The 24762-nt window shown below is 42.8% G+C and overlaps 1 protein-coding gene across 1 annotated transcript in view; it reads left to right on the top strand.

The window, feature by feature from the left end:
- The window catches only part of LOC126215072 (proliferation-associated protein 2G4), a 67847-nt gene that overhangs the window by 3410 nt on the left and 39675 nt on the right, over nt 1-24762 (top strand). Inside the window, exon 6 of the mRNA XM_049941720.1 lies at nt 18862-19083. Within this exon, the coding sequence (XP_049797677.1) occupies nt 18862-19083 (222 nt within the window). The remainder of the gene's footprint in view (nt 1-18861; nt 19084-24762) is intronic.

Below are 24762 nucleotides of genomic sequence, written 5' to 3'. Positions count from 1 at the left end.
AACTCGGAACCACCCTACCAGCCCCAACAACACACAACAAATACACTAAAAAAAGGAAAATAAGAACTTACCACAACAAAGTTCCGGTGCCGCAACCTAGGTCAGCCACCACAATTGCACAAAGGTGTGCACACACACACACACACACACACACACACACCACCCCAGAATAAAATACCCATAAACAAAAAATAAATGAATCTGAATCACACACTACAAATCATCAAAAACTGCAACAAAATAGATGCTCCACAACTATATCACAAACCAACACCCCCACCCCCCTCACAAACACTACCAACATCTAAACACCCCCCCCCCCCCCCCAAATCCCCAGCCACCCCTCCACACAAACCACCCTAACTAACCACCTTCGACCTGTATATCTTACTGATAGCCCTTAAAAATAGTCCTCAGGGGCACTCTTCCGCCAACAGAACTCATCTAAACGGGAGTGAAGGTTAGGAGAGCGCCTCTTCCCCCTCCCAAGAACTGACTTAACGGCCCCCCACGACCCCTCTATGGTATTTGTACAAGCCCCTGTCTCAATTTTTAAACATTTAACTATGGTTTGCTACTAAATGATTGTACCCCCTCTCATACAACCCCCTATAAGAAGAAAAAGCATCAGAAACTACAGTAGAACGTGGTTCTATAAACTCCTCAATTAACCCTACTAATTCCCTCTTAGTTCACCCCTCCAAAACCCTAAAAACACATACTGAACACCTATCCCCCTGATACAACTGCCAGCACACCCAGGCAGCAACCACAGACTTTCCTCTCCCGTACTTGCTTTTCCCAAACTGTGACTCACCCACCTCCACCACAGCCCCAGGCCCACCCAACTTACCCCTGTACTCCGAACACACTTCACGACAAAACGAAAACCAGTCAAGCACACTCCTCTCACTCGCACCAGTCTCATGCGCACAAAAACTGAGAGGATTTATAACAAAAGTAGTACACCAATAACACAATCTCTCGCATGGCCAACATAGACTTCTCGAACTGTGACATATGGAGTGCCATAGGTTATTCCTACGGCACCGCCACATATAACGGTACCTGGTCAGAGACGCCGGAACTTTAGCTAATTTCATGTCATGACTACAAACAGCACACTTCATGACCTCCACTGACAAGCCAAACAGCTGCAGAAACTTAATCGGCTCCATCGGACTCGCCCCCATCTCAGAATGCAAATGCACACTGTTAATTTTGTCAGTTGTATCCCTGCCTAACAACAGCAGCAACAAATTAATTTACTCAAATTAACAAACGACCTACAGCGAACAGCACTAAAACTACTTTCACACAACAAACACTAAATCAGTTAACTCACTGAAAAAATTCTTCTCCATATACATCCAAAACGAGAACCACCTAGAACAAGCAGTAACACCAAACTGAACTCAATACACCACACAACATGAAGCCCCTAAACACACCACCAGAGGGCACCACGAATAGCAACACGACGACACCTACAAACACGCCACACTTACAAACCAGGCTCCGCGCCGTCATGACGTCACACACCACAACAGCCTTACATCACGGGTCAAAGCTGACGGATGGTATCGGACGCTTCCGTTGACCCACTATAGTGCACTCATACTTCCACACAGAGAAGAAAATGGTGTTCATTGAGAGCCGATTGCCGCTTTTGGATGTTACTGACTTTCTCCAGCACTGGGTCGCTAACCAGACAGTAGCCAACGGTCAGAAATAGCCAAAAGATTTTTCTCACACTAATACTCGCCCAAAATTGTTATTTTGTGTAGTCGTTTTGCGTTTGTTGAGTGGGTGTCATTCAATTTGTATCTTGAATAGCTTGCTTTAGCAAAAATAATTATGGCTTTTTAGAATTTGTCATTCCATTCCATTTTCTTGTTCTGAGGGAAGTTCTTGCATTATGTTTACTTTTTGTATGGCCACAGTTACGATTTGCAGTATTTGAGGTATTCAAGGGATGAACAGTAAAACTTTATAGGAGACAGTTCGCAAGTATAAGTACAGAATGCAGTCTGACGACGAGATCTGCACCAATTTAGAACACCGGGGTGTTCATTTCTTCCGGTGCATTTACAGGAGACCTAAAGACAATACTGTTGCCTTCATCTTGTTCTTTTAGGGTGAGTCATCACCTGAAAAAGTCCAGGTGATGGTTTGCCGCTGTGACATTAAACCATACATTCCTCCCCACCCCATGTGGCGCTTTAAGTGCTGAAAATTAGGGCACGTCTTCCCGCTGAGATTCCAGCACCACATGTTGAGACTGCGGACATCCAATGCATCCAAATACTCCATGTGCGCCTCCTCCCACTTGTATCAACTGTGGAAACCCCCATGCCCCCTGCTCGCCAGACTGCGCAGTACTCCAAAAGGAGCGGAAAATTGTGGAGAACAAGACCCTGGACTGGTTGACTTACTCTGGACTGGTTGACTTACTAATAGGCTAAACGTAAATTTAAACGATTACACACCATTCGATTGACGTGCACGTATGCTGGAGCTACTTCAACATCGCTGTCACAAGTGCCGGTAATTCCACACACTGTGCCACAAACAGTGGGCCCACTTTGGTGGTAGGGGACAAATCTTCTTCTGTTGCTCCCAAAGCACCTACTTCTGGAGCAATACCACCTCCACCCCCCAAATGCAGGGGACATCAATCCCCTCCCCCCAGCCAGAGAAGCAACAGCCTCCTCCCGCTTCTCTCGTGCGGAAGGGGTCTCTTGGGAATCTCTCTTCCAAGGTCTCCACTAATTCCACAGAGGACACTCGCTAGAGGCTAAAGCAGCACAAGCTGCTGGACAAAGAGCTTCAGTCTACCTCCATGCCTGAAGCTACTTCGGAGACGTCCTCTCAGCAAACCCCTGAAGAGAAGTGAGAAGTGAGAAGGCAAGCAAATCAAGAAGAGGACTGCTAAGAAACAGCAGAATCTGGTGGCCCCAACACCACCACTCCCTACGAGTTCTGCATCTGAGAATGAGGTGGATATTTTAGTGTCCCTTGAGGACATGGATCTCTGTGTTGCCTCATCTGCAGTGTATACAAATACTCAATTGGTGGCAGCAGGTGATACTGAAGCATAGCCTACCTCCTTGGGCAGCACATGCCTTCCCCAATTCCAGAAAGCGTCGTCGTCCAGAGAAACTGTTGGTTTTTTCTACCACCTGGCTGAGTTACGTCAACTTTCAAGCGTTACACTTGCTTTTTGCGTTGTCCTTCAGGAAACCTGGTTTTCTGCACTGTGGACCCCTGCCCTTCGTGCCTATCAGGGGTACTACAAGAACCGTCCTGTCTGTGACAGACGATCAGGTGGAGATTACATCTTTGTCCATATCTCTGTTTGTAGTGAACCTGTGCCTTTTCAAACACCTTTAGAAGCTGTGGCAGTCAGGGTGAGGACACTACAGGAAATTACTGTCAATAACTTCTACGTCCCTCGAGATGGTGATGCAACGCCTCATTTATTGGCTGCACTCGTTTCGCAACTCCTCCACCTTTTCTCCTTCTGGGTGATTCTAATGCCCATAATTCTTTGTGGGGTTGCACCAAGGTTACTGGCAACGGGAAAGATGGTGAAAACTTACTAATTCAACTTGATCTTTGCCTCCTAAATACACGTGCCCCCATACATTTTAGTGTAGCACATGGCACCTATTCAGCCATTGATCTCTCAATTTGCACTCCTGGCTTTCTCCCATCTATCCACTGGAGAGCACATGACGACTTGTGTAGTAGTGACCACATTCCACTCTTCGTGTCCCTACCCCAGCATCCCTCATCTCGATACTTGCGCAGGTGGGCTTTTCCCAAGGCTAACTGGGACTCTTTCTTATCCACTACCAATGTTAAGTATCCATTGCATGCCACCATCGATGAAGCGATCCACGTCGTCACTAACACCATTGTTGCAGCAGCTGAATCAACAGTCCCTTGTTCCTCAGGTTGTCCCTGATGGAAGTCGGTGCCTTGTCGGTCGCCAGAAATTGTTGCGGCCACTGGAGACAATAGGTGGGCCCTGCAACGTCATAAGCGCCACCCCTCCCTGGAGAACCTCATTGCCTTCAAACAGTTCTGTGCCCAAGTTCGCCTTCTCATCAAACGAAGGAAGCAGGAGTGTTCGGAAAACTATGTCTCCACCACTGGAACACGAATCTCCCCCTACCAGGTTTGGACCAAGCTCCGCTGACTTTCCAGCTATCCGGACTCTGCAGGTGTACCTGGAATTTCCACAAATGGAACTGTATCTGCTGATCCAGAGGTAATTGCAGAGCATCTTGCTGAGCATTACGCTTGCATCTCTGTGTCTGAGAATTACCACCCCATCTTTCATCTCCTCAAACAGAGGGTGGGGGCTTATTATTGTGCCATGTAATGGTGATCATCAGGCCTTATCTCCAAGGCCTCCACCCTCCCTCCATTTTAACTCTGTCACCATTTCTTTGCCTTTGTTTGTCTTGGTGTCCATCTTTTTCCTACATGTATTCATCTCGCCTTGTCTTTTTGGGGTGGATATTTTAGCGTGTTGCAGAGTGGCTGGTTCATACTCTTTTATTCTGGTGATCAGCCAGCCAAGAATGTCTCTATATGTTTTTAATACCTTCCTCTACTTTTCCTTGTGGTGTACATTTTCCCCATTATTTGTTCGTTCATTTCGTTTTCTCTTTAAGTGTGGTTCCCCATTCCTTTTCCCCCTTTTAGTTTCCCAAACATACTTTGGGTGGTGGCCTACCTTGAGCCTTATTTGCATGAGGAAAAAGGGTCTGATGACCCTGTAGTTTGGTCCCTTTATACGCCAAACCAACCAAAGTACAGAAACTGGCATATATGGCATGTCAGCTTCAGAAACATGGAGCTGCTCACGTTACGTTCCTCACTCAAAGCACGTCACAAAAATGTCACTGTTTAGTTGAACAATGTTTAACGTCCCAAAAATCAGTTAATTCTAAACACGGGAAAATTATTAAGCATGCTGAAGAAATTAAATATAAATGGTTAAGTGACAGTAACACACAAACTGCGTAATGAAAAGCAAGGCCTTCTTTTCGCATACCTTGAAATGCAAAGTAAAGTAAAGTCTCCTGATATTTTCATACCATAAACTGCAGGCATGCAATTTAAGCCATAAGTTATGCCCGCACTTATCTAAAAAGGAACTAGGCCCTCAGTTTTCTGCCTGAACAAGTAAGTTTTATAATTATTCTTTTGTCCAGTATGCTCTGTGGAACATGTACTCTGAAAAATAATTCAGAAAAGATCATTCTTGCCAAATGGTGCAATGCATATCTTGTCCCACCACATTTTATCTGTGTTCTGTGTGAAACTTTCAGTACTCCAGCTGTTGCTTACGTGTGGAGTGATGGTTTTTTTGCTAATTTATAACAAGTAGCCTTTAGTCCGTTGTTTCACAGTACGTAGGATGATTTTGGTTGGTCCTCACTCAGATCAATGACACTCTCACTTTTACATCATTTTCTGTTTATTAGTCTATTTCTGTAATTAATTTTCCTCCTAGCTGATACGAACTGTTAGTTGCCCCCAGAGCACACACTTAGCAGTAGAAGGAAGGCCTGTCTCCGTTTATGTGTGAAGCTGAAATCTGAAATGAATCTCGCTGTCTTCGGATAACCTGTGGGGATACACACGATACAGAAGTCAGATGTTCTTTCGGACGTCATATTGGAGCTACCAGTGTCTTTTTTGCAATGCAGACTGTTACCACCCCAAGAACTTCCCTTCTTTGACCACGTCATAGGACAACAAAATCAAGTGAGCTGCACAAACTTACTACCTTTGTTCATGGTTTTCACGCAGACTTACAGGTCGTTTACATCTAGGGAGTTGATGTTCTTGTCAATAATATCAACAGTATATTTGAAGAAATCTCTTCCTTCAGTATATTAAGAAGTGATACTGTCTTAATTAAAGCTGTGAGTCCTACATACCCTTTACTGTAAAGCACCATAAGGGCCTGAACATAGTGCAGTATTTAAAGTCTCTACAGGACTGACTGCCATAGACTGATGTGTTCATCCTAGTTATGGGTTTTGTTTCTTAATAGAATCGTGGTCTACCATTGTGATGTGAAGCCGTATTTCCCGCCTGTGATCGCGGTGCCTAAATGGTAACTACTATACTCCAGACAGGTCATCAGCAGTACTTTGAGTACCTAATCCATGCCTACCCTCTACGTCAACCTCTTACAGTAGCGCTAGTAAATTAGCTTATGGGGGCAGGCCATCACCTCATGTGATTCCTGCAAAACCTTCTTGATAGTCTTGACTCCCACATATAGCCAGAGAAGCAGCATCATTCTCTGATATCTTGAGGTAACAGGACTCTCCACAGGAATGCACGGACCAGTGGTCTGCCACCAGCCATGGATGAAGGAGCTCCAGGACTGCACATTCCTTCAGTTCCTACCCACACAGTGGATAAGCCTCGGAAAATACCAACCCTCTAAAGTAGGTAATGAGAAAAACAAGAAATCTTGGGAAAAGGCTATTCGGGAGACGACTGAGATGCGTCCCACACTGTCAGACCCGGAACCTATGTTTGTATATGTACTTCCACTCCCACTGGACCCTCCAGGGAGCCCACAACTCTTTTGCGAGTATGTGCTTAGCGAACATGAGGCTCCAACGATTGCAGCACTACTTCCCTTTGTGTGCTGCAAGCCTATACTTCCATTATCCCTTTCGCTCTCTGCTTTTCCATTGGATGGTCTTCCTTGTGCAAACCCCCACTTGGACCTGGTACATGATTTAAGAACTAGTACTCTATTTCACTTTCAGCACTATCTGCACCTGCTCATTAATTGGTACAAGGTCCCCATTTATGGGTTTGACTTTACATCACTCTTCCAAATTTTTTGGAAGTGCGAACTGTGCAGGAAAGGTTGCCCAATGTGGTATATGTTCCACCTTTGTGCCTTTGTACACTTTCTTTCTAATAAGATTATATGTTCAAAACCTAACACGGTACCTATTCTGGTATGTGGGGTGTCGTCGAGTACCTGCATGATGATAGCTCACTGACCACGCAGGGATCGCACTGATGGTGCCTGAGCTGGAAACTCCCCATGTATGCCAAGTAGTATGTGCCCATCGTGACTGGGGCATGGGACTCTGAGCAGCAGATTTCTGGCTACGTAGCCATTGCTGAGGCTGGGTGGCACCCGTGGGGAGAGCCCCCATTTGGGGTGGGTGGCACCGTGGTGGATGACTTACATATGAAGTGGATGAAGCTTTCTACCACTGGTGGCCACACAGTCCCAGCAGTCTCTTCAGAAGGTAAGGACTTATTCCACGTAGATAGGTATGGTGCAAAAATGTTTCCTTTCCTGGAAATCTTAACATACCATGGGTGATAGGATTAAGTGACAAGTGGAGAAATCCCCCCCCTCCCCCCCCCCCCCACATGTACCTGGTTTGTACAAGGACTGGTGAAAATTCTTTTTTTATTTTATTTTTTTTTTTTTTTAGCCAGAAAGCCATTATTCTTTGTGGAGGATATAGAGGAGAAATTTGGGGAAGTTGTAGCAATCTCCAAAATTAGAGTGGATTAGTTTTGATTAAGACAGTATTCCCTGCCCACCAATGGCCTTGGCGCATTGGAAATACTGCTTCCCGTCGGAGCACCGAAATTATGTGCTGTTGGGCTTGGTTAGTGCTCGGATGGGTCACTGTCCACGTCTGCCGAGTGCTCTTGGCAAGTGGAGTGGAGTCAGCCCTCGTGAGGCCAGTTGGGGAGCTACTTGACTGAGAAGTAGCAACACTGGTCATGAAAACTGACACCACCTGGGAGAGCAGTGTGCTGACCACATGCATATCTGTATCTGCGCTTGGTGACACCTAAGGGCTGAAGAAGGCATGGTGATCAGTTGGTATTGTAGGGCCTTCATGGCCTGTTTGAAAGTTATGGGTGTTGCTAGCTTGTGACAAGCTCGGTGATGTGGGAGTTCAAACCGGTTTTTGGAAAATCTGAATTCAATCCACCTGAATATTCAGTTCACGATGGTGGTGGAAAAGAATGGATGCCTCCCTTCCTTGATGTGTTGGTCAAAAGGAAGACTGATGGTACGTTGGGACATTCTGTTTATAGGAAGCCCACCCACACTGATTTGTATCTGCGAGCTGATAGTTGTCACCATCCAGCTCAGCGTGAAGGAGTACTTCGCACCTTGGTTCACAGGGCCCACGTTATCTCAGACCCTGAAAGTTTGGCAGCTGAGCTAGCACATCTCGAAGTCACCTTTCGTCAGAATGGTTATAGTGAGAGGCAGATCAAACGTGCGTTGCGCCTTCAGCCTTCTGTGCAACGGGTGAGTGACGATAGCAACGAAGTGGCACCTAAGTCTACGGCCTTTTTGCCTTACGCAGGAAGCATTTCCAACAGGATTGGTCGTATTTTACAGAAATATGATGTGAAATGTGTTTTTTCGACCACCTTCCAAGATTAAGGCCCTGTTGGCGTCCGTAAAAGATGATCTTGGTTTGTGTAAGGCTGGGGTCTATTGTATTCCTTGCAGTTGTGGCATGTCTCATATTGGTCAGACAATCAGGACTGTGGAAGACCGGTGTATTGAATAGAAACGTCACACACGCTTACAACAGCCGAGCAAATCCGCTATTGCAGAACATTGCCTTGACACCGGTCATCCTATGGAATACAACAACACGGAGATTCTGGCTTGCACGTCAAACTATTGGGATAGTGATATAAAGGAAGCTGTTGAAATCAGACTATCAAGCACCCTTATTAACAGAGATGGTTGATTTTGTTTAAATGCTGCTTGGAATCCGGCTCTGTCTCTCCTCAAAAAACAGAGGGACAAAATTAGTGCTACCTCACCTGTTCATTAATAGTAACCATCAATATTTCTGATGTTGGTTGTCTTTGGTTGTGTTGACCCTTGTTCTGTGTGTGGTATCTTCCTTGTTTCTCCTCTATGAACCGAGGTATTAAATTTGCTTGCACATTTTTTCTTCCTTGCATTTGTGCCTTGAGAATGGCAGGGTGTGCTCCTGTCGAAATATAGGCGGTGTCCGACGACGTCACCCGGCAGCTCGTTGATGTTCCGCTGACTATCACTCCTCGTAATACTTCAAATATGGTTTGGGCCGTTGTGTCCATCAGGGGCAGAGGGCAATAGGGTTGCTACTGGTGTCGTCATCTTGGCCTTTGAGGGCTATTCATTGCCTGAAAAGGTCTAGGTGGTGATACACCAATGTGGTGTGAAACTTTGTCCCTCTCCCCCTGTGTGGTGATTTAAGTGTGTGAAATTCAGACATATGTCTTCAAGTTGAGACGCCAGCCCAGACAGTAGGGATTGTGGATGACTGTTGCACACAAACGTTTCTCGTGTCCCTCACAATTCTTTGTCAATGGCGGAGAGCACCATTCTCCCTGCCCATCAGACTGCATTGTCTTTCAGAGGAAGTGGAAAAAATATAGAGTATAAGATTCAGGACAGACTAACGTAGCAAGAGACCAAGAAAAAATGTACTCCCTACGTGGATGACGGCAATGTATGCTACAGCTACAACGATGTTGCAGTCTCTGACAACAGTATTCTCGCCCATTATTCCTATCCTCAGGGCTGCTGGATCATGCCCCCCCCCCCCCTCTCTGATGTTCAGGTGCTCCCATTGCAGGAGCAATGGCTTGCCACCCACCAGGAACATTGATCCCCATCCCCCAGCTGGAGTTGGATCACCCTTCTCTCATTTCTCAGGTCAGTCCCTTTGGACACAAGCCTCCAAGGTTTCTGATGTCTGCAACTGGATACCAGCCAGTGGCTGAAGGAGCCATAGGCTGCTTGATCGTAGGGCTTCACGATCTTCATCAGTCGCTGAAACTAATTCAGAGAAGTCCTCCAGTCATCTAAACTGCCTAGGAGAAGAAAGATAAAGAGATGTCTTCCAAGGAAGAGCTTCTGGTGGCCCCCATACTATGGGATTCCACATGTCCCTCTTCTGTTACCGAGGTGAGATGCTGGTGGCCCTGGAGGCCCCAGATCAAATGACAGAAAAGTGTCTTAGAAACTGTGTGTTGATACCACAGTGGCTCAACTGGTGGTGGCGGCGGTGGCAGCAGTAGCAGCAGATGATCCTTCTTGCATTCACAGTACACAGACAGCATGATTCTCCTATGGAATTGTAGCTGTTATTTTTTTCTCCAGCATCTTGCTGAACCACATCACTCTGAAGTACCTCCCCACTTTTACATTGCCCTTCAAGAAACTTTGCCTCCAGCACTGTGGACCCCTGTCCTTCATGGCTACCGGGGGTACTTCAAGAATCATGCTGACCGTGATAGGGTGTCGGGTGGAGTTTGCACGTAGTTCTGCACTCTATGTAGATTAGCAAACTTGTGTTTCTTGATATAACTTTGGATACTGTGGCTGTTCAGATAATGGCATCTCAGGATTTTACAATCTGTAATGTATCTTCTTCGTAGTGGTGAAATGTCTCGGAAAGTATTGCGTACATTGGTTTCCCGTATCCTCCACTTTTCCTAATCGTGGGTAACTCTTTGTTAGGTGGATCAGTGGTCACTGGTCGTAGTAAAGACACACAAACTTACTGATGGATGTCAACCTTTGTTTTTTGAATACAGGTGCCCCCCCCCCACACACACACACTTTAGTGTGGCACATAGAACTTGCTCAGCCATTGATCTTTCCATTTGCAGCCCTGGTCTTCTACCATCCATTCACTGGATCGTCTGTGATGACGTGTATGGTAGTGACCCACTTTACAATCTTCCTGTCACTCCCATGGCTGCCCACTCGGATTGGCTCTCAACAATGCTTACTTAGGGTGCTTTAACTTCAACTAAATAGAGGTATTGACGCAGCTGATCAGAGTAAAACAGTTGGGCAACTGACATAGCGATCGCTTATTCTCCAGTATCTTCCTGTTGGAAGATAGTTCCTTGGCGGGCCCTGGAAATAGACAAAGCCATCAGATATCACAGATTGCTCTTCAAGGCAATAAGCAGTATCTGTTGACAGAGCACCACATTTTCTTTAAACATTCTGTGCCCCAGTCCATCACCTAATAAAATGACGGAATTAAGAATGCTGGGAATGGTACACGTCAACCATCAGACCACGTAACCTTCCTTCGCAGTTTTGGGCAAAGATCAGGCTCCTCTATTGATCCCAGTCCCCTGCAGGTGTATCTGTTTACTAGAATAGTGATGTCTTCGCTGACTCGGATGTTCTCGCCGAACATGTTGCTCTTCATTATGTGTCTGGGAAGTATCTACCTGCCTTGTGTGTCCTCAAAAACAGTGGGTAGAGCAAATGAACTTATTCTTCAATACACACCACTTAGAGCCATACAATGGTCCATTCAGTGTGTGGGAATTCTTCAGTGGAAACATACGTGGGTGAAGCCATGAGTTTTACGACAATACGATAAAAGCATTCAACAAAACTTGTTACGTGATCTTATAGTGGAGGACGTCAAGTCATACATCAGTTACTTAAGAATGGATGAGCATTCATTTCTGTTTGTGCTCAGTGAAGTGTATCCTCATATCACAAAGCACAATACTCACTTAAGAACTGCTATATCTGCAGAAGACAGTGCTCACTGTAACACCCAGATTCCTTGCTACAGGAGAGGGTTATGTTAGGTCAGGTCAGGTCTCCAATCTTCTTAATTTATTTTTGTATTTAGGATGCCTCACATTGTAAAGCACTTCATCAGCTTCATACAACTCTATTAATTTTGTAGTGTTGGTACACACCAATTGTATTTACCGGCAATGTTTTAAAAACACTACAGATGACAGAACGCTGCAGCGACAATAGTGCTCCACGTGGTAACATGTCACATTGCAGTGAACAGAAGACAAGCAACTTCTTTGATCAAATCTACAGGGAGGCCCTAGATTTGATCAAATATGTGACGACATTTGACAGTTCCCTATTACACCATCAAATTTCTTTGACAAAGAAATTTGATAGTGTAATACCGGCCTAATGCCAGGATGTGCTCCCCCTCTGGTTAATATTCAGACCATGAATTAAAACCTGAAGTTTGTCACCCTTGAGACCTTTCAGCATCTCACCCTTTCCATTCTTCAGCTCTAAAACTGTGGATGGATGGGATATGCCTTTACATCTCCTACCAGTTAGGAACTACTTTCGGAGCTAATAGCCATTAAAAGTCCTTGATGTCACCCTGCTATACCTGCTATTCACTAACTTGTCTGAGCTAAGTCAAACTAACTACTCAGTTGTCATATCTTTGGGCAATAAACTGGCCAACCGTTAGTTACAGAATTGAATAATCCCTCAGTGTTTGCTTTGACGATCTGAGGTGCCAATTTACAGCTGAAAATAATCCCTTACCTCCCTCATAGATAGAGCATAATCTGATGAACTCTGATAAACTTCTTTTGAGGAGGCCACTCCTGCATGGAACTCCTCGTGTTCCTCCTGAAAGAAATCCACTATTGCATGTCGCCTCTGCATAGGTCATACCAGATTAAACCATTGTTTCGTCTTATTTAATCAGCCACTCCTCATTGTCGTCGTGGAGGTTTACTCAGCAACTAACAGCCTGGTGGACCGCTTCCTCCTTGTGGTTTTCTGCACCAGCACGGTCTTAGAGGTTATTTTTGTATACTGTTGAAGTATGACTCATGGACAATTGATCAGTTTCTTAGCTTCTTTTGAGGTTTTACTCTCAGATCTAAATTTTGGAACCTCTTGTGTATGTGACATTGGTCGGGAAATCTACCACTGCATGCTGCTGTGAATGGGAGTGGGGATCGTGAACCTACCTTCTCTGCCAGTTGCTCTGGTCATCCCTTTGTCTCTGTTTCTAATTACTTGTAGACGCATTTAGTCCTGTTTTCTGTCACACAGCTACTTTTTTAGGAGTGGCTCTGCTTATAACAGTCGAGTTAAAGTTGATTCATTGTCCTTGATACTAGTTGACGATAAGAGCTGTTGAACAGGTTTTTAGGCCTCCTCTGAGAGGGTGCATTCTATTCCCATTTGTAATACTTTCAGTTTAACATGTGGGAAATAGAGCTCCAATCCCCATACTTCGTCCTTTCCTACATACGTGCACCCACTTAGTTACCTTATTTTACTGTTGTCAGTCATACTGATGATCTTTGCATTTTTAACCTTTTTACTGTTACGGATCTCCTGAATAGAAGGTGTTACAGTATTTATTCCCTTATTGTTTTACTTTTGTATCAAGTTGCAGGAGTTTGGGGGGGGGGGGAGGGTTGCTCTTCTTGCCACAGATGAGTGCTGGGGGCCTCTCGTCAATTCTGTGGCCTGCAGACTGGTCCGGTCAGCACATTCCTACCTTTCATTCAATTATTTATAATTTCTAGCATCAAGATTGCTTTCAGCGCCTCAGTTTCTTCCACTTCTATACACTATCACAATTTGACCAAATTTCTGGATATCACCACTCACGCCAAGTGGACTGTACCATAAGTGAAGGACAGGTGCCCCTACTGTTTACTCCCTTAACTGCTTGGCAGTATCAGCACCAAAATAATCAAAATGTTAGAGTATTTGACAGTGTAAAAACGCTAGGGGGTGGAATAAAACATGGAAATGTCAAAAGACACATTACCATGCCATACATAGGATACGACAATGGCCGGCATTAAAGACAGCTTGCTGTAGACTTGGAGTGGATAAATACAGGCCCTGCACGGTTGTTGAGGGAATCCAGTACCTTTATTTCTGCAAAATAGTGACAAGTTCAGGTGATGACAGTGGAGGTGGATAGGAGCCGTGCAGCCTTCTCTCCAAAGTAGACCACGGAGGCTCAACAACATTGGTATCTGGTGACTAGTGGCCAGGGGAGATAAGTCAGCCTCGTGCTCACAAAACCAGTCCTGGACGATGCAGGCTGTATGAACAGGGCCCTGTTGTCTGAGATCACACCATCACTGTTAGGAACAAACACTGTGCCATGATATGGAACTGATCAGCCAGAATGGTCACATAATCCTTGGCAGTAATGGAACCTTGCAGAGTGTGCCAGTGGTGCTTATACAGTATCACAACGTTGTTGTTGTTGTGGTCTTCAGTCCTGAGACTGGTTTGATGCAGCTCTCCATGATAATCTATCCTGTGCAAGCTTCATCATCTCCCAGTACCTACTGCAACCTACATCCTTCTGAATCTGCTTAGTGTATTCATCTCTTGGTCTCCCTCTGCGATTTTTACCCTCCACGCTGCCCTCCAATACTAAATTTGTGATCCCTTGATGCCTCAGAACATGTCCTACCAACCGATCCCTTCTTCTGGTCAAGCTGTGCCACAAACTTCTCTTCTCCCCAATCCTATTCAATACTTCCTCATTAGTTATGTGATCTACCCATCTAATCTTCAGCATTCTTCTGTAGCACCACATTTCGAAAGCTTCTATTCTCTTCTTGTCCAAACTATTTATCGTCCATGTTTCACTTCCATACATGGCTACACTTCATACAAATACTTTAAGAAATGACTTCCTGACACTTAAATGTATACTCGATGTTAACAAATTTCTCTTCTTCAGAAACACTTTCCTTGCCATTGCCAGTCTACATTTTATATCCTCTCTACTTCGACCATCATCGGTTATGATGGTCGAAGTAGAGAGGATAGCAAAACTCCTTTACTACTTTAAGTGTCTCATTTCCTAATCTAATTCCCTCAGCATTACCCGACTTAATTCGACTACATTCCATTATCCTCGTTTTGCTTTTGTTGATCATCTTACATCCTCCTTTCAAGACGCTATCCATTCCATTCAACTGCTCTTCCAAGTCCTTTGCTGTCTCTGACAGAATTACAATGTCATCGGCGAGCCTCAAAGTTTTTATTTCTTCTCCATGGATTTTAATACCTACTCCGAATTTTTCTTTTGTTTCCTTTACTGCTTGCTCAATATACCGATTGAATAACATCAGGGAGAGGCTACAACCCTGTCTTACTCCCTTCCCAACAACTGCTTTTCTTTCATATCCCATGACTCTTATAACTGCCATCTGGTTTCTATACAAATTGAAAATAGCCTTTCGCTCCCTGTATTTTACCCCTGCCACTTTCAGAATTTGAAAGAGAGTATTCCAGTCAACATTGTCAAAAGCTTTCTCTAAGTCTACAAATCCTAGAAACGTAGGTTTGCCTTTCCTTAATCTTTCTTCTAAGATAAGTTGTAAGGTCAGTATTGCCTCACATGTTCCAGTATTTCTACGGAATCCAAACTGATCTTCCCCGAGGTCGGCTTCTACCAGTTTTTCCATTTGTCTGTAAAGAATTCGCGTAAGTATTTTGCAGCTGTGACTTATTAAACTGATAGTTCGGTAATTTTCACATCTGTCAACACCTGCTTTCTTTGGAATTGGAATTATTATATTCTTCTCGAAGTCTGAGGGTATTTCGCCTGTCTCATACATCTTGCTCACCAGATGGTAGAGTTTTGTCAGGACTGGCTCTCCCAAGGCTGTCAGTAGTTCCAATGGAATGTTGTCTACTCCCGGGGCCTTGTTTCGACTTAGGTCTTTCAGTGCTCTGTCAAACTCTTCACGCAGTATCGTATCTCCCATTTCATCTTCATCTACATCCTCTTTCATTTCCATAATATTGTCCTCAAGTACACCGCCGTTGTATAGACACTCTATATACTCCTTCCACCTTTCTGCTTTCCCTTCTTTGCTTAGAACTGGGTTTCCATCTGAGCTCTTGATATTCATACAAGTGGTTCTCTTTTCTCCAAAGGTCTCTTTAATTTTCCTGTAGGCAGTATCTATCTTACCTCTAGTGATATGTGCCTCTACATCCTTACATTTGTCCTCTAGCCATCCCTGCTTAGCCATTTTGCACTTCCTGTCGATCTCATTTTTCAGATGTTTGTATTCACTTTTGCCTGCTTCATTTACTGCATTTTTATATTTTCTCCTTTCATCAATTAAATTCAACATTTCTTCTGTTACCCAAGGATTTCTACTAGCCCTCATCTTTTTACCTACTTGATCCTCTGCTGCCTTCACTACTGCATCCCTCAGAGCTACCCATTCTTCTTCTACTGTATTTCTTTCCCCCATTCCTGTCAATTGTTCCCTTATGCTCTCCCTGAAACTCTGTACAACCTCTGGTTCTTTCAGTTTATCCAGGTCCCATTTCCTTAAGTTCCCACCTTTTTGCAGTTTCTTCAGTTTTAATCTACAGGTCATAACCAATAGATTGTGGTCAGTCCACATCTGCTCCTGGAAATGTCTTACAATTTAAAACCTGGTTCCTAAATCTCTGTCTTACCATTATATAATCTGATACCTTGTAGTATATCCAGGGTTCTTCCATGTGTACAACCTTCTTTCATGATTCTTAAACCAAGTGTTAGCTATGATTAAGTTGTGCTCTGTGCAAAATTCTACCAGGCGGCTTCCTCTTTCATGTCTTAGCCCCAATCCATATTCACCTACTACGTTTCCTTCTCTCCCTTTTCCTACTACCGAATTCCAGTCACCCATGACTATTAAATTTTCGTCACCCTTCACTATCTGAATAATTTCTTTTATTTCATCATACATGTCTTCAATTTCTTCGTCATCTGCAGAGCTAGTTGGCATATAAACTTGTACTACTGTAGTAGGTGTGGGCTTCGTATCTATCGTGACCACAATAATGCGTTCACTATGCTGTTTGTTGGTCGATGTAGAGAGGATATAAAATGTAGACTGGCAATGGCAAGGAAATCGTTTCTGAAGAAGAGAAATTTGTTAACATCGAGTATAGATTTAAGTGTCAGGAAGTCATTTCTGAAAGTATTTGTATGGAGTGTAGCCATGTATGGAAGTGAAACATGGACGATAACCAGTTTGGACAAGAAGAGAATAGAAGCTTTCGAAATGTGGTGCTACAGAAGAATGCTGAAGATAAGGTGGGTAGATCACGTAACTAATGAGGAGGTTTTGAATAGGATTGGGGAGAAGAGAAGTTTGTGGCACAACTTGACTAGAAGAAGGGATCGGTTGGTAGGACATGTTTTGAGGCATCAAGGGATCACAAATTTAGCATTGGAGGGCAGCGTGGAGGGTAAAAATCGTAGAGGGAGACCAAGAGATCAATACACTAAGCAGATTCAGAAGGATGTAGGTTGCAGTGGGTACTGGGAGATGAAGAAGCTTGAACAGGATAGAGTAGCATGGAGAGCTGCATCAAACCAGTCTCAGGACTGAAAACAACAACAACAACAACAACAATGCTGTTTGTAGTAGCTTACCTGCATTCCTATTTTCCTATTCATTATTAAACCTACTCCTGCATTTCCCCTATTTGATTTTGTGTTTATAACCCTGTAGTCACCAGACCAGAAGTCTTGTTCCTCCTGCCTCCGAACTTCACCAATTCCCAATATATCTAACTTTAACCTATCCATTTCCCTTTTTAAATTTTCTAACCTACCTGCCCGATTAAGTGATCTGGCATTCCATGCTCCAATCCGTAGAACGCCAGTTTTCTTTCTCCTGATAACATCCTCTTGAGTAGTCCCCTCCCGGAGATCCGAATGGGGGAATATTTTACCTCCGGAATATTTTACCCAAGAGGACGCCATCATTTAATCATACAGTAAAGCTGCATGCCCTCGGGAAAAATTACGGCCGTAGTTTCCCCTTGCTTTCAGCCATTCGCGGTACCAGCACAGCAAGGCCGTTTTGGTTATTGTTAAAAGGCCAGATCAGTCAATCATCCAGACTGTTGCCCTTGCAACTGCTGAAAAAGGCTGCTGCCCCTCTTCAGGAACCACACGTTTGTCTGGCCTCTCAACAGATACCCCTCCGTTGTGGTTGCACCTACGGTATGGCTATCTGTATCGCTGAGGCACGCAAGCCTCCCCACCAACGGCAAGGTCCATGGTTCATCGCAATACGGCTGCCCAAATCACCACCAAAACCCACGCTGCTCTCGAATCATAAACGTGACAAGAATTTGAAACACTGTGAAATTAGACGCATCTGATCAAATTATGTTCTCCCATACTCCAGGTTTTACAGTTTCGGCACCACATTTTTGTGTCACGAGTATATGCATCACTGATCAGTGGGTTTGGAATTCCAGCTTGCCTGCAGTTACCTGCTTCTTGAGCTTTCCTCGTGTTTTGGTGCTTGACAGGCTTCGCAAATGTAACATTGTTCTGTAGTAATTTCTGCAACTGTCCTCATATTTTTTGTCTCAGTCATTTTCATTGATGATCTTCTACGATCACGTATTGTACACTTGTACCTGTATTGTGATTTGACAGATAATGTTTTCCACTTTCCCTATATGTGGTATAAACATCATACTTAGCTACTTTGGCTACAGAAGCATCCATCATATGAGCACCAAAAATGTGTTCGGAATTCACTCAGCTCTGACATAATCCACTCGCAATTTTGGAATGTAATGAGAACATTACAGAGGTGTTGTACGTGGTCAAATAAGACAATGCAATATGCAGGCTTTAGCACCTGCATTAATGTTCAAGTATGCATTTCTTGTGATATTTTTGCCCAACCTTTGCACAACCGTATCGTCCCTGGAAGACAGTGAGAATGGGTCACACGCATTGTTTGTGCAACTGTTGTTTGCATGTACGTAGTAGTTGCTGTAGTGTTCACAAGAACATTAGAACAATTATTCTATCTGTGTATTGTGTTTTTCTGCACATTGTTAACCTGTAGTCAAGTGTAAACAATGTATTCAATTTCAGTTAGCCACTGCTTATTCATAGTTGGTAGAGGTTAATATTGTTTGATTTATGGTATCTTGTCTATTACTTTCATGAAACAAGTGTCTTTGTATATATTGTATGTAACTTGTTCCAGACATTTGCTGTAACAGATGCTGTGCAGAAGGTGTGCGAGGCATACAAGTGCAAACCAATTGAGGGCATGCTGAGCCATCAGTTAAAGCAGTTTAAAATTGATGGTGAGAAGACGATCATACAGAATCCAAATGATGCTCAGAAGAAAGAGCAGGAGAAATTTGAGTTTGCTACACACGAAGTTTATGCAATGGACGTGCTCGTTAGTACAGGGGAAGGAATAGTGAGTATTAATTTGATGGTGATATGGCCTTCAATCTGAAGACTCTCTCCACATCTCTGTGCCAGCCATACAACGTTACACTCCATACAACTACGTTCAAGAATGACTTCCCAACACTTAAATTTGTATTGAGTGTTAACAAATTTCTCTTTCTCAGAAACATTTTTCTTGCTGCTGCCAGTCTGTATGTTGTATCCTCTCTGTTTCACCCATCATCAGTTGATTTGCTCCCCAAATAGTGACTCATGTAAAATTTTGTGCCATGTACCAACCCAACCCCATCAGCATTACCTGATTTAATTGACTACACTTCATGATGTTTTATTTAATTTTCAAGGTGCTATCATTCCATTCAACTGACGTACATTCTTTGCTGTATCTGATAGAGGAAAGTCATTGACAATTCTCAGAAGTTTTTATTTCTTCTTCCTAAACTTCAATTCTCTTCCCAAATTTCTCTTTGGTATCCACCAGAGCTTATGCACAGTGCAAATTGAATATTAATGTCTTTTAACATTCCAACTGTGGGTAGTAGGAAAAGATCAGTCAGGAAAATGTCTATTTTAGAGATATATACCGTTCGGAAATTATAACCTGCACGATAACTGTTTGCCCTGTGGAATTGTATGGAAAGAGTTGAACACAAACGTGTGTTTCATCCATGGCTGGAGGGTTAATTTTCATAGTCTTATAACGGCGTTCAACCTTCTGTACAAGTTACAACCTTTTGCTTCTTTTATTTTATCCCTCCGAACTTTGAAGTGAATATACCATTTGGCATTGTCACAGGCTTTCTGTAAATCTACAAAGGCCACGTTGTTGGTTTCTCTTTCTTTAACCTGTTTTATAAGATAAATTGTAAGACCAGTAGTGACTTGAGTGTTCATACATTACTACAGAACCCGAACCGATGTCCTCTTAGGTTGGCTTCTACAAGTTTCTCCATTTTTCTGTAAATAATTTGCCAGTATATCATGGCTACGGTATCTTAAGCTTGTTATTTAGTAATATTCACTTGCCGGGACCTGTCGTCTTTGGAATTATAATTACTATGTTATTTCTGAAACCAGATTGTATTTTGCATATGAGGTGGAATAGTTTAGTTATCGCTCGGTGTTCCAAAAGTCTGTGTAACTGAGAGGGAATTTTATCTGCTTCATGTGCGTTTTTCTGGATTAAAGTCTACCAGTGTCCTGTCAAATTCTATTCACAGTATCATTTCTCCCATCTCATTTTCATGTTCTGTTCCCTTTCCATAATATTGTCTTTATTTCCCCTGTATAGCCGCACTCTATGTTCCTTTCAGTCTTCCCTCTTTTCTAAGTACTTCTTCGTCAGTTTGTAACTGCTTCCATTTTCTCCAAAAGTTTAGTTTTCAGATACGCACACCTATCTTTCCCAAAATCATAGGTGCTTCTACCACTTTAGCTTTGCTGTTTGAAACTTTGTCAGAATCTCTCTGTTTTAGTGCCTGTGTTCCCTTTTGCCTGCTCCATCTTTATATTTTTACATTTAGTTAATTAAATTCCTTATCTCATGTTTATCAAAGGGGTACTAGTGGGCCTTTAATCTGTTGCATGGTCTGCTCTCTCCTCTGTTTCATCTCTTAAGGCCATCCATTCATCTTATGTTTTATTCCTTTCCCCTGTTTGTTAGTCAGTGTGTTGTACTCCCTTTGAAGCTTTCAACGATCAGAGTCTTTTAATTTACGCACTGTCATGTCCTAAAATTTCTATCTCTTTTTCTGCAATTTCTTTAGTTTAATGTGCAGGTCATGACTGATAATATATGGTCAGTCAACATATGTTACCCTGGAACTATTCAGCAATTTTAAATCTGTTTTTTGTATCTGTGTTAACATTTTATAATCTGATACATTCTGGTGTCGCCAGGTTTCTTAGCTGTGTAGACCCACCTTTAATGCATTTAAATGAAGTGTTAACAATGATTAAATGATGTGCTGTGTAAAATTCTATCGGACAGTTTTCGCATTCGTTCTTTTCTGCAGTCGGTATTCATCAATTATTCTCTCCTACTTTTCTTACTATCAAATTCAAATTCCTCATAAAATTAAATTTTTGTCTCCCGTTATAATCTGGTTAATGTCTATTGTCTTTGTCATCCATGTTGGACCGTGGTTAGGAAACAGTGACTGCTTATGACATAAAGGATAATTTAAAACAATTGTCTCAGTCACTTTCATTTACTTCCACGACACATTTTGAGGGCTTACACTCCCATCTTCAGGTCGATCAGTGAATTACATTATTACATTTTTGTTTGCTGGGTGTAGCCAGTTTCCATTTCTGAGTTTCATTTCACTACAAATAAGATATAAATTGCATTTGTTAAAATAATATTGCACTGGAAATATGAATTTTAAACAACGTTAAAGCTACTTGCTGGGTGCTCCACCAGAAAGAATCTTTATGTTTGCCGTAAATATATATTTTTGCATTATTAGTTGGGTCACGAACATGAAATAACATAAACAGTTTAGAAAATGGACAGGTGTAAGATGTAGAAATAGTGCCTGGTAATCAAAGTGCACACATAACCAGCTTATATTGTGAAACTAGACACAGATAACGTGGAGGTAAGTGTTCAAATCTTTGCAACCTTTTTGATTAAGAATATCATGTTGCAAGAAAATGTAAATAATTTAAAAAGTCCTAAACTGACATCTCAGTATATTTATTTGTTGAAATATCTGCTTGGTGATTTGTGAGTTTTTTCCGCGTTTTAAATCAATAGAAAAATAAATGGCAATAAAAATTACTGTGCATTACCTAGTGCTCAAAAAAAAGTTCATTGGCACTGTCTCACCTTTTCCATTGAGTAGTTCTGCCCATGTCTTCTGTTGTGGATAAAAATTTTCCATTAGGGTTCAATTTGTGGCCTTCATTTAGTTATGAAGTATTATTAGATTATTATCTATGTTGGCATAAACATATCTATATCATTAATGTGAGGAGATATGGCAGATTATTGGGAGTGTTGTACATAAAGGTTCTCTCTCTCTCTCTCTCTCTCTCTCTCTTTGTGTGTGTGTGTGTGTGTGTGTGTGTTTTTATAGATCTAATCGGAAGCTTTATCCAGTCTGACATCTATACTGTCCTGGAAAATTGACATTTGCAGTCTATTACATAATTTATTGCTGGTGGAAAAGTAACTTTTACATTATGTGGTCTCAGTATATTCACAGTGTTCTGTGAACTGGAACCACAATAAGAAATGCATATTGTCCTGGTGTCTGTATGATTGTTGTTCCTAAACCATTTGCAGCTGTTACTTGTTTAATTATTCTAATGTCAGGTTGAAACATTTCATTGCTCTGTAAAGACAGCAAAGTGCTGAATAACGATAAATGAAGTCACCAAGACCCAGTGGCCTGTTTCACATACTTAATTAGGTTCAGGGGTTGGCTCATCACATGATGGAATAGCTGTGCTCCTAATGCACAAGGCCAAAATTATGGCGCCTGTGATGTTAATGTTGATAGGAAAACGCACCCATGTGATGGCATTCATTTCTCGACATGCCATGACAACAAATTTTGCCTCAAAACTCAAGGTTTTGAGAGTAAGTTCACCCCATCCTCATATGTTTACATTCATCTGTGTGTTGTGAAGTCTGTTACTTGCGATGATTTGCAGTAGTGTCTTAAAAACTTCAGTAACAAAATTCTACAACACCATTAGCAAAGGAACAGTGTTCATGGCATAAATATAAAAATCTGAATGTTAGGTGCCAAGCATCTTGAAATGTAATAGTGGAAAAATAAATGCCTAAAAAGCGAATGGTTGGAGCCATTTCAGTATAGTTTACCTTTAGTTTCAACACTTGCAGTGTCCTAATATGTCTACAGTGGAGAGTAATTATTTACTAATGTTAATACGAGGAAAAAAAAATAGAAAAAATACATCAATGAGACAGACAATGTCAGTCAGGAAGCATTAGGAGAAACTTTGCAGTCAGTTGTTCACTGTAGTGAACCGCCCTTAAGAGGACCGCAGCAAATAGGTCGAAACATTGACAGTTTAGCTGTTTCGGCAATTTGTAATGGCCCAGCCGAATACCGAAAGTTATTTTACCCAAAAGCAATATGTAGGCATACTAATTTGAGCATTCAACAGCATGCACAAGAACATTCAGTTCACATGTGAATATGAATACCAGAATTCAGCAAACTTCCTTTACCTCATCATCCCTAGAAAAAACTGTGAATGTGCACTTAACATTTACAGTAAACCTGCAGTTATGGACATGAACATCTATTCTTCTTCATGCCGCCATCACACACACAAATTAGCAACATGTAAATTCATGTTACACACAACATGCAGAATGCCATTGAGCAGTGAAATGATTCAAACTGGCCTTAGAATGATTATACAGATAGCAATTGTAAATTGTTTTAAACCTGTGTGCACAGACAAAATATCCAATAGTTAGAAAAGAAACAGCCACAAGGACAATTTTAAGAGGAAATTGGTAATATGTTGAGATGACAGTGTAAGAATTCCCTTTACACTAGCAATAAATTACCTAATAGACTGCCACTGCACATAAAATCCAGACCGTGGGCCAGACTGGATGAACTTCTGAAAATAGATATTAAGGAACACAAATGTGCTCATGTATAACACTCCCAGTAAATCTGCCATAGCTACTCACATTTAACTACACGGTATATGCTTTCAACAATGTTGATAATAATCTAATAATACATTATAAACTAAACAAAGGCCACAAATTGAATCTTTACAGATTACTTCCCCCCTCCCCACATTTCTTTTGTGAGTTCGTGCATGCTGCACACGGGCCTGGAGCTAGTTCTGCCAATTCTTCCTTCCCTGGCTGCATTTCCTTCACCCTGCCAGCCTTCCCTCTCCTCGCTCCTTCCCCGTTGCCTCCTCCTTCCCTTCTCTTGGTGTTACTGATTTATGTCGACCTGGTTATCTAACTGGCTTACTGTAATGGTTGCGATTTTGTTCCTTTTGCCTATTCTTTCATTCTTTTTGGCAATTAGGTCGCCACTTGAGGTTTGACCTCAACTTCAAAATCTCCTGTTTTTAGTGTAAGCCATATGGGGAAGAACTCCCTCCCTAGCATATACAGTGTGGATTCCTCTCTCCCTTCCTTCTCCTCTCCCTTCCCCAATGTAGCCTCCTTCCATCCTGCTACGTCACCAGCAAGTGCGCCGGCCGGAGTGGCCGTGTGGTTCTGGGCGCTACAGTCCGGAACCGAGCGACCGCTACGGTCGCAGGTTCGAATCCTGCCTCGGGCATGGATGTGTGTGATGTCCTTAGGTTAGTTAGGTTTAATTAGTTCTAAGTTCTAGGTGACTGATGACCTCAGAAGTTGAGTCGCATAGTGCTCAGAGCCATTTGAACCAGCAAGTGCACCAGTCCCTGTGGTGGGGCTGTTATTTAACCATATGGCTGAGCCCCCTGACAATTCAGGGATCACATTACTGATACCTGAGCCGTTCCCTCCTCATGTATGCCAAGGACTGGTTGCTTGTTTCTTGGAGCAACAGAACTCGCGGCAGTGGCCACAATGCCAGATGGCCCTTGCTGTGGCTGGGTGGTATCGGGGTGGATGCTTAGCACATGAAGCATATCGAGCTGCAAAAATCTGGCTGTACTCCAATGGTTGTATCTTCGAATGGTGAAG

The sequence above is a fragment of the Schistocerca nitens genome, chromosome 12 (genome assembly GCF_023898315.1).
Source record: "Schistocerca nitens isolate TAMUIC-IGC-003100 chromosome 12, iqSchNite1.1, whole genome shotgun sequence".
Taxonomy (NCBI): Eukaryota; Metazoa; Arthropoda; class Insecta; order Orthoptera; family Acrididae; genus Schistocerca; species Schistocerca nitens.
The sequence above is the reverse complement of the archived record's forward strand: the minus strand, read 5'-3'. Positions and strand labels throughout refer to the sequence as shown.